This window comes from Patella vulgata, chromosome 4 (assembly GCF_932274485.2).
Source record: "Patella vulgata chromosome 4, xgPatVulg1.2, whole genome shotgun sequence".
Lineage (NCBI taxonomy): Eukaryota > Metazoa > Mollusca > Gastropoda > Patellidae > Patella > Patella vulgata.
Window position 1 is genome coordinate 20,480,331 of NC_065882.2, and position 11,298 is coordinate 20,491,628.

General features: G+C 37.1%; 1 protein-coding gene across 1 annotated transcript in view; it reads left to right on the forward strand.

The window, feature by feature from the left end:
- The window catches only part of LOC126818480 (uncharacterized), a 47,596-nt gene extending 37,227 nt beyond the window's left edge, over window positions 1-10,369 (forward strand). Inside the window, exons 26-30 of the mRNA XM_050545928.2 lie at window positions 2,718-2,836; window positions 4,655-4,713; window positions 5,291-5,460; window positions 6,584-6,723; window positions 7,583-10,369. Coding sequence (XP_050401885.1) covers window positions 2,718-2,836; window positions 4,655-4,713; window positions 5,291-5,460; window positions 6,584-6,723; window positions 7,583-7,738 — 644 coding nt within the window. The 3' untranslated portion in view covers window positions 7,739-10,369. The remainder of the gene's footprint in view (window positions 1-2,717; window positions 2,837-4,654; window positions 4,714-5,290; window positions 5,461-6,583; window positions 6,724-7,582) is intronic.
- Window positions 10,370-11,298: the final 929 nt, after the last annotated feature.

Sequence of the window (11,298 nt, forward strand, 5' to 3'; positions counted from 1 at the left end):
CTTGAGCCTGGGTTCTAACGCGTTGTGGACCAGAACGTTGACGGCCACGTGTTGGTCCAGTAACTCGAACACGTTCCACCAACCTTACAATAGTGGACTGATGACAATTGAAGTGTCTGGCAATAGCACGTGTAGACATGCCAGCCCTGGACATTCCCATAGCTTCATTCCGTTGATTTTCAGTAAGTCGCGGCACCTAGTAATAAAATATTTCTTTAGGCCTGAAATGTTTTCTAAAGTATTAATTAGACATTAATTAACTGATTCTCACTCCGGTAAAATGGTGCAAAGACAAAGGAGATGAAATTAAAATGCCTCAGTTGGCCCCGTTGTATTGTTATGGGGGTGGGGGGTGGAGGGTCGGAATAACCAGATATTTTCTCCAAAGAATGTGTCAATTCTTAACATTATCATTAGCATCATTTGTGTTAATGCATAAAACAATTAAACTACATTTTTTGTGTCTTAAGGTTAAATTCTTTGACTGGTAAGTTCTGCACATGGTTAATTGACTGACAGGTAGATTCCTCAAAAAACTATTACACTTTGCTATTATAAACCAATCCAATAGAAAGATTGATGATTGTCTCTTTTTTCTGAAACAATCATCTACAATTATCGAATTCAGTGACTCTGAAAATTTAATAGAGGACATATTACAAGCCATATCAAAAAGAAAATTGACGATTATCCTAAAATTTCATCATTATTGGAAAATTCTGGCCGCCATTTTGAATTTCCGCCATCTTACACTTTTCACTGGTTCAGAATACTTATGGCCGGAAACCGTTTGTGGTATCCTGCTAGTATTACATATTACAAACCATATCAAAGAGTGAAATGACTTCTATCTAACAAATCGGCCATTTTAGATAAATGTTGGTTGCCATTTTGAATTTCCGCCATCTTGGATTTTGGAAACTATTTTTTAATTTAGATTAATTTTAAGTTCAGTGACAATGTAAACCCTTTAAATTATATATTACAAACCAAATCAAACAGTGAAATGACTTTAATCTGATCAATCCGCCATTTTGGGTATATTTTGGCCGCCATTTTGAATTTCCGCCATCTTGGATTTGGGGAAACTTGTTTTAAAGATTATTTTTCAGTTCAATTACAACAAAAACCTTATATTTGGAAATTGCTGGCCTGAAATGATTTGTAAAAAAATGTCTTATTGTGACACCCCTTGTTATATGTATATCAATGAATAGGCGGCCATTTTGGAAAAGATGGCCGTAACGACCACCAGGGGGAGCTGCTGAGGTGGATCCACATCCCAAAATAATCAGTAGGGTTGATGCCATCTATGTGCCAAGTTTTATGCTTTTAACCCAAAGTGCACGATTTTTTGCTTAACCGCCCCACTAGAGAGTTTTAACGTAAATCCATCAGTGTAAATACGTTGTCCTTGCCAAAAGTTACAATATTGGCTGTGTAAATCACGGGCGTGGTGATCCACGGTCTGTCATTGAGTCAACTGGCGGGGTTTCGATTCCCCGGTTGTACGTGACAAGGAGTAGGGTCGCATGTCCAACCTCGTGGGTTTTCTCCGGGTCTTCCGGTTTCCCCCCTAAAGACCCCTACGCGCATGCGAATTATTGAAATAAAATTGAACCATGTGTTAATCCCGAAATGACCTAGTTTGTGCCGAGTGGACGCATATTTGACCCACGGTGTATGTTGAACACTGGTTACGCATTATGATTATGATTATAATGTTGAAAACCGCATTAAAGCGTCATTTCTTAGCCATTCGCGGCGGGGCACAAAAATCAGTGGGGGGGGGGGGGCGCATAAACTCAAATTGAACTCGTGTGCTTACTACAAATATCACTATTAATTCTTCACTCAAGAAAGGGTTATAGATCGATAATCTATGCTACTAAGTTTATTTATTTAACGATGACAGACATAGTTTCACCATTCGCCAAATGTTTATATTTGTTTGGTTTTTTTTGTAAATGATGTAATGATGTTGCATATGTCTTAACTATTTTTGATATATTTAAAACATCGTGACTGTATATAGTACCGTCCTGGTTCCATTTAACCGGAAATACGCGAAGGCGCCTTTAATTACAGTCATCAATAAATAATAATATGTAAAACCATCGACCCTAAAGGTCAATCAAACTCGTCCATAAATACAAAACGGGTTAATTAGTGTAATAGCATATGAACTTAACTGGGGGAGGGTAGGGGGTATTTTTAAAGATTATTTTAATGTATCAACGTTGTTATATCATAATACTTATCATGTCCGGAGTTCACAAGTTAATTGTACTTTTGAATTAGAATGGGAAGCGTACAGCAGTGTTATGATGCCAATTAAATATTTTCAACATCTGAATCAAATCAAATGAGTTTTTCGAATTCTAATTTACATTCACTTAATACAATATGTATGATTATGTTTTTATATTTAAAGATCCCCACATTCCATACATATTATATATGCCTAACAGTTTTGTTGTAAAAATGTCGAGGCTGTGGTCGATTTTTATTGTAAATGAATAAATAAATAGGGTACCGATCTAAACCATATTATCCTATCCGAAGTCCGTAACCCAACCCTTGTCCGCAGCCAATAGCCTTGACATCAACGGTGGGGAGTGGGAAAATATTGAATGGTCAAACGCTCGCGCTTTAGATCATAAGGTCTGTAACTAACTAAACATTTTCATTTATATTTTTGTGACGTTTATTTTCAGCTGTGCTTGTTGAAGTGACTATGGTTGCTGAGGTTAAACTGACACAAGAATTTCTTCCTGCTTATTTAGATATAAACACTGACGGCTATAAGAACCTAGCGAAAGTCATGACTGACTGGGTGAGCATGTTTAATTGATGGTAACTCTAGCAATCTTTGTTTAGTGTAGCCGTCTATACGTAAAATTTTAGCGGTGGGTCAAAGCTATTTTCCGTCATTTACAAAGGAACTCTGGACAGTACTATGAGATCGCGTCCATTTGTCTACAACCTCTTCAAATCGGGTAAATCCGTACATTTCAAATGGAAATCTGGGGGGTTGGATGGCCGAATGGTTAGCACGTGCGCGCTGTATCATAAGGTCTGTCATTGAGTCAACTGGCGCGGTTTCGATTCCCCGGTTGTACATGACAAGGAGTAGGGTCGCCTGCCCAACCACGTGAGTTTTCTCCGGGTCCTCCGGTTTCCTCCCACTGCTAAAAAACCCTACACGCAAGCGAATTATTGAAATAAAATTGAATCATATATTAGTCCCGAAATGGCCTGGTTTGTGTCGAGTGGACGTTAAACTCATTTCTCTCCGTCTCTCTCTCAAATGGAAATCTAGGTTGAGGTTTCTGAATTGAGATATCATCATGCTAGGCTAATGAAGACAGGCATGTAGGCCATACAGTGTACTATGATGGAAATTTTGCCCGGACAGCGGCACTACGGCCTACGCTTATATCGAATTGTATCTGTCAAGGGTTCTTTAACGTGCACGCTAATGTGTACACGAAACCTCTTATTTTTTTAACATCCAATCGACTATATGTTGTTAATTGCGAGGCCCTAAACTGAAAAGGGGGGGAAATGTAATGAAGTGAAATGGGGTTTAACGTCCTACTGTTCTGCTCCGAACTGGGCTAATGAAGACGGGCATACACCATACAGTGTGCTATGAGGGAAATTTTGCCCGGACAGCGGCACTACGGCCTACTCTTATATCGAATTCCAACTGTCGGAAAGTCCCGATGAACTTTTTCGGTCAACACAGGGATTGCACAAGAGACCCTCAGGTTAGTGAGCCAATGTCTTACTCACCGAGCCACTGTGGTTCAAATTCCAATTATGATACCAGGTTATAGTTGACATTCGAACGACTACCCTTGCCAGGTCATCGGTCCTGCATCACTGATAAGGGAGATCGAACGGTTAGCAGACGGATCGAACACGGAACATCTACATTATAGAGCCAACGTCTTACTGACTGAGCCACCGTGGATCCCAATATATCATCACCTGAAAAGCTGATTGGAAATAATGTAAGCATTTCGTTTGTCTATGAAATGAAGACCATGGAAGACGTGATCGACCCATCTCCCTTTAACCCACAACCGATCGTTGATTTGACATCTTGTGCACTAAAACTTTCTTTTTTCCCCGTTGCATATAAGAATATTATAAGGAGCTAAATCGCTATTCTTTGGCACCTAGAAATGGAAACAAATGGATCGCAGTGCATAATGTAATATGAATGTATATAAACTGATTTACATTCAATGGTTTCTGTTTTTACTGTAATTTCGAATCAGTTCTGTTCTGCGAAGTACGCCAAGAGTGCAAATTGAATGACAGTCTTTGGCGTTGATTATTCCAGTCTACTCCGGTAGTTTTCCCTTGTGGGATATATTTAGACTCGTTCATCCAGTCACTTCATTACAAATGGTGCTCGAGAGCATTCTGGCACGCGTCCGTGTGCCAAGTTTAAAAAATTTCGTCGTGTCTTGAATACCAGAAGCCCATCTTTTCACGGCAAGATAACAACATCAATTTTGATTTAAAATGATGATGCTGAGATAACGACTTAGCTACTTTAAGGCATTCCTTCGGATTAATTTATTATGGGTTAATTCGTTTCTTTTAACCAGATTTTATAAATAGATAATTTTTATTTCAGATGACTGGGAATTTGAAGAATGACAGTGATTTTAAGAGTGCTACTGTTACAGGATTCAGGTAGATATTACATTATAATTCTCATTATACAATCATGTAGACATAATCAACAATGGGGCGGTGGATTAGGGTTGTATGTAATGTATGTTAAATGCAGGATCGAGCAGTAAGCTTATGAGAAATGACAAATTTCTCTTACCTCGTCTGGTAGGATGATTGTTTCGGAGGCCAGATATCTACCCCTTTCTTATACCCAGGATCGAGAAGTAAGATTATGAGGGATGACGAATTTCTCTTACCTCGTCTGGTAGGGTGATTGTTTGGGAGGTCAGATATATTTTCCTTTCTTATACCCACCTAATTTATTAAAATTTCGTTTCGTTTATCTGTTTTTATGTCATATTTCGAATACGATATGTACAGTGGTCAGTATGTAAGACACACTTTCCTGTTTTAAAGGAGTTAAACCTCTTCCATTTAGGTTGAATTGAATTAATCTGAAATGTTGCTTAAATTAGTTCTGAACGATTAAATTGTCGCTTCGAAATATTAAGCTGGAGCCATTAATTTAGTAACGGTGGACGTGTCTATTCAGCTATGGTAAAGTGAATAAAACAATATCGTATGTATATTCCAGGGAAGGAAGTATCATTACCACTTTTAATCTAATTTTTGAAAAAGAAGATCAAAGTCCAGAGACGCAAAATATGATTAGAGATGACACCATGTCTACATTGAAAAACGCTGAGTCACCAGACGGATACACCATTGACAAGTCGTATATCGTTGTTAAATCTCCGATTCAAGGTAGATATTAAAACATCATAAAGATGTCAATATCAGTGGCGCGGGGATTATATTTTGAGTGGGTTGGCAGACTTTAAATTCAAGGGGTTTTGGTTTCAAAATTTTGACCATCGGACAGTTGGGATTAACAGATAATAGAATTAGGTCATTGGAAGTCGGTGTCTGCTTTAGGAAAAAGGGTCGATAAGCTTCCACTATCTTTAAAGCGGAAATTGCAAATTTTCAAGTTATATTTTTAAAATGTATTAAAATAAAGCCTTAAAATAGATGGTATCCATAAGCAGTCCTACCTTGTTAAAGAATAATCCTATTAATCCTATAATTCGCTATTGCCAGCTGAGAAATTGGCAAAAATATCATTTTTAACTTCAAATTCCAACGTTGGAAAATGGCTGCCCCATGTTGTCAATAGCAAAACAGGGGAGGTAATTGTATTGTTATTTCCCGTGTCATCGATATTTAAGGGTGGGAAATAATGCCCATGATCTTATAATAGTGATTTGATAACCTATTGAGCAAAAGACACAGAAATAATTATGTTTTGACTTTCTTAGAAAATTTGAAATTCTCGCTTTAATAGACTTCAACTGCAAATATTTCTAATGCTATGTTGCAAATAGTATTTATAGTACGGAGTGCACCTCGATATTTTCCATAATTAGTTCACGCACCGGCTTCAAATTTATATCAGTAATATTCCTCAATATTTACGTGTCTTCGTTTATACGATAGAAAATGTTCACAGCGTATCGTCCGTAATAACAATAGTTCATTCAGTTCATGATGTCTAAACATGGTTTTCCTTTTTATAAAACGGTATTTTCGAATTTCATCGATATTTTACTCAACCATAAATGAGTCAAGCGAGACATTTTCGCGCCAAAACTAACGCTTTTACAACGTTTTATACGCGCAGGGGTCAAGGGAGACATTTTCACGCCAAAATTAACATCTTTACATTTTTTTTACAACCAAATTTTTATGTGGGTGTATTATGTCGTCACCCATGTCCGACGCTTACCATTTATCCCATTAAGGTATGTTTTTATGCTAGCACATTGACTAATTATACGTATTTAATTTATTGTACAACCTTTATTTTATCTTTTTGTATCTGTTAAAGAAGAAGAAGAAACAGAACCTGGGTTTCAACTGTCATTGGTAGAAGAGATTGTCATTGGTTGTGCTGTCTCACTTGTTTTAGTCTGTGTTATTGTAGCAATATGTAAATTTACATCACAGCAACGAGCATCAGAAAGTGCAGTAAGTAGACACGGGGCAGGGTATGCCAATATTTCTAAAATTCATACGACTCCTTATATGGAGGCCTTTGCGGGTCAAAATTAACGCAATAATCAGGTTATATATAAATCATGGATTCTCACACAGTAATGAAATCCGTGGTTATCAAATAAATAATCGTACCTTTTATCGCCATTTATATACTCTGATTCGCTGTGAATAATGAAATAATGACGGACATGTTTTATATAATGCCAATATAAGTAGACAGAAGGGATTATTTGTCGAAGATGAGATAATATTAGCGATCGTCCAACATAATATATAGTCCGATAGACTTTGTATTGTCTCAGTACACAATGCCCGCTGACAAAATGTCACAGTAAATAATGCCCACGGACAAAATGTTACAGTACACAAAGCCTACGCCACGGACAAATGTTACAGTTCACAATGCCCACGGACAAAATGTCACAGTACAACATTTCCACGGATAAAATGTCACAGTACAACATTTCCACGGATAAAATGTCACAGTACACAATGCCCACGGATAAAATGTCACAGGATGGTAATGTTACAGGATCATATTACACAATTTTAGTACGCGGCACTGGCTTATACAGATCAACATCAATAATTTATAGAACTTTCGGAAATCAACGCGTTTATAACAGATAATTTTGAGTTCTGAGACCATACCATAATTGGTTGTTCTTGGGGGGGGGGGTAGTTAATTAAACCAGGGAGGAAATCCTGGCCTTTGGGATGTTATTTTCCTCTTTATGAAAGTTCCTTAGTTCTATAATTCCATGTATACGTTCTAGCTCCATGTTGTGGTTTTTTTTTTAAAATCCATTACTTATTACCTTTTTTGCAGTCACATGAAAGATTAACCCAAAGAGTCGATATGTATACAGACGAAGAATTAGAGCAACGCCGTCGGGAAATGACCTCTTTTGACTCCTTGGATACAAAAACTAATGGACAGTATTTTTATGATAATCCAACTTACTCAAAAAAAGAAATTCCTTAAAGTATAATGTATATTTTTGATGCAGACTTCAATTTTTCTATGGGCCCCGGCTTTCTTTTTATAGTGTATGCGTTTAATCTCCATTTTAATTGAGCTTCTAATTAATTAATTATTAAATTTGCAAAAATTATGTCATATATCTTCGGATAAAGTGGGTCATTTCAAGTTAGTGGTGTTTTTTTCGTACCCTGACTAAACAACTTGATTATACAAGTGCAATTTTAACTGGAGACTCGATCTCGATTCAGTTGGATTATTATGGGCTACCTTGACAACAATTTGCTTATCTCAGCCCTATTCTGGTGTTATCTTGAAAACTTAACCTTCCCGGTCTCGAACAACACCGTGATGTACAGCGAGCTTCGTCAAGTTGTGGTCATACACGGCTGATTTCGGTCATTAACGAACTGTCCGCAAGAAGAGAAAGGAACGCGATCGGACCCCGTATATGGTCCTAGCACCACAGAGTAAAACCAAAACTTAATAGCCACGAAAATGGATAATTTCTAAAATAAAATACCACTGTGAAAATAAAACATGACTTTTCGGGGTTTTTTTATTATCAAAATCCTTGTTCTGCGCGTTTTAATATTTGTCCATGCGTTAGTTAAAGCGGAATAAGAAAAATATGTTTTATGTAAATCAATGTAGGCTAAGCATAGTTTGGTTGAATAACTCAGGCATGATGCCAATCAACCGTAACCGAACTTTTCTTTAACCAAAACTTGAAATGACCCAATAATTGTATATAGCGCGTTTTAATAAGTATTATGAACTATCTTTCACCCTAGAGTAAGCTAACTACTCGTGCCCTTAAATAATTAATGTTATGCCCTTTTCAAAAACATATGTTTCTGATAAACAAATTAACGCACACAGCTGCTAAATTTATTTTAAATTGCAAGAATAGAAAATACATTAATCTTTGATTGATCTATTGTAGATAACCATGAACCTTTGCTTTCCCGAGGTCTGTTGTCCCAGGCGGCTACCTGGTTAGGCACATGGTAGCACCGGCACTGCTTACGGGCATTTTTTAAATTGAAAACTGTGATAGATTTGTTGAAGTCACCGGGCTGAAGCCCGTAAACTGGGTTAATGCATTTTACGTGACAGTTTCCATATTCTCCAGACCAGGTCTTTAAAGGACAATATTGGTGCCAGTCATTATCACATATGTGATAGAAATTGTTAAGCACGTTCCAAATATTATTTTATCACAAGATCATTGCTACGATAGATGCGTAATCAATGCTTGAACAATCGGAAGTGACGAACGCAAAAGGAGGCAGACCCCCATTAAATTTCACCATCTCGATACCCAGTTCGTCTATTTATAGCAATTCTCTCTCTCTCTTTTCTCCCCTTTTGCATGCCCATTTTTGTGGATTTTTTGGTATGGAATGGACGAAGAGGGTTTGAATTAACATTTTCTGCCAGGTTTTGGTAAATATTCATGATTTTGAGGCGGAAGGATAACAGGGTTATCTGGTTGGCTACGGCGATATGTACGACAACTAGTTATATGGTTTTAGTATGCTTCTTCAAGTTTATGTATCTCAAAATTTTGGTGGTCAACCTCATACAAATTTTAGTGTAAGGACACGACCATTTGTTCATCTGTCTGTAGTGAAAAGCATTCAGCCCAACGAAAATTTGGGAAAAAGTTGGAGGTGGGCAAAGAGGCCAGAATTAACATTGAAGTCAATGGGGAAATTAATGGTGGTCTGCCTCCAAAAGGAAAACACGAGTTATCCCTCTATATAACTGAGTGAAGTGACCGGTGATAACAGATACATGGGCGAATTTCTGCTCACTAAGACCAAAAGTTGTTATATGAGACTGTAAGAATATATCTGACAATACAAAAAAGTAATTGAATGTCAATAGATAAGAGAACACGAGAAAAATAGAAATGATCTCTGTGATAAAATAATATTTGCAGCGTGTTTAACCAGTTCTATCACATATGTGATAATGAATAGCACCAATAGTGTTCTTTAAGGGTAGCCTTATTACAGCAACTGTACGACGAACGTTGACATTCTGGGCCAAGTGATCTCAAAATATTGTAAACTCACTTCTGGAAAATATTTTAAAGCTATTTTTGATATAATTTCACAATACCACTGCTGGAATGGTAGCTTATCGTATCATAGGGTTTTCAATTCAAACTTTACCACATTGGTTGTTATTGCTTCAAACTTTGAAGCGATTAGGAATTGTGTATTTGAATATGCAATTTCTTCCACAAACTAAAGGGAAAGGTGCAAACTGATCCGCAAATTTTTGCGTTTATTGATGGTGTTGTTTGTAGTTTTCGTTTAGGCTACCTTCCGCCAGTTCTGGTATCGAATGCAGACTTTTTTTTACATATTTGTAATTGAATTTATTAAATAATATTTACAACATATTTTGCCCACTTTTGATGTATAAGCCCTATATTGATACGGATTTAAATATTAAAAAAATATATATTTATTATATTACTGAATAGATCTTGCTTATTTACAACACATTTTAGCAAATTTTTGATATAGACATTTATTGATATATATATTTTTTATACCGATTTAAATATTCTAATGTATATTTTTATATTTTTTTTTCATATAGACCTATGTTGCATTAAAATGTTTTATTTTAAGTAAATTTCTGTTATTAGGAATTTATTTTAATCCGATCTGTAATTCCATTCCGGGTAAGCATTGTACACAATTTTTGAGAGAGAGAGAGAGAGAGAAATGGGGTTTAACGTCCACTCGACACAAACTAGGTCATTTCGGGACTAACATATGGTCTTTAGCAGTGGGAGGAAACCGGAGGACCCACGAGGTTGCCCCCCCCCACACACACACACAATTTTTGTGAATGGAAGTCGTGAAGTCAATCTGATTAAAATAGAGATCTATATTTCGTTTCGTGTTTTTAAAATACTTTTGATGGCCTACACTACATGAAGATATGACCGGTTGTAGTGATAGGTCGCGTCAGAGGTCATACGAGCGGCTTTTGACTCTTTGACGTCAGTAACCAATCTGCATTGATGTTTCTAGTGGATTACCCACAGTTCCGTGCACCACACGGCAAAAGCTCGCTGGAACAGACCGTTATATTGCCTAAACCCTACACCATCCAGAACACGTCAATGATAACAACTCTTCCAGATCCTAGTGTAGTAAAGACAAGTAAAACGAAATTTTGAAGTATAAAAAACGAAACGAAATAGGATCCGTGTTTTAATCAGATTGTCGTGGAGTGTGTCTTTTGAATATTGTAGGCTATAGCGTAATGAAGTTTGCCATGGGCAGCATGATCTGTGTGAAGGTTAGAAAAATTGAAACCACAAAAGAGGGGTGGGGGGCGATTTAAAGAAAAATGATTGGGTGACATGCAGCCACCTGGGTGTTAACGTTCATTCTTTTTATGAAAGGAATAGCCCCTGGGTGCCCAGGGAAGGGGGGGGGGGGCGCAGAGTTTTTACCATCATGATCTGTTTGGCCTCTAAATGTCTTTTTCTGGTTCTTGTACTAAATAAACACAAACAGCCATAATGACTT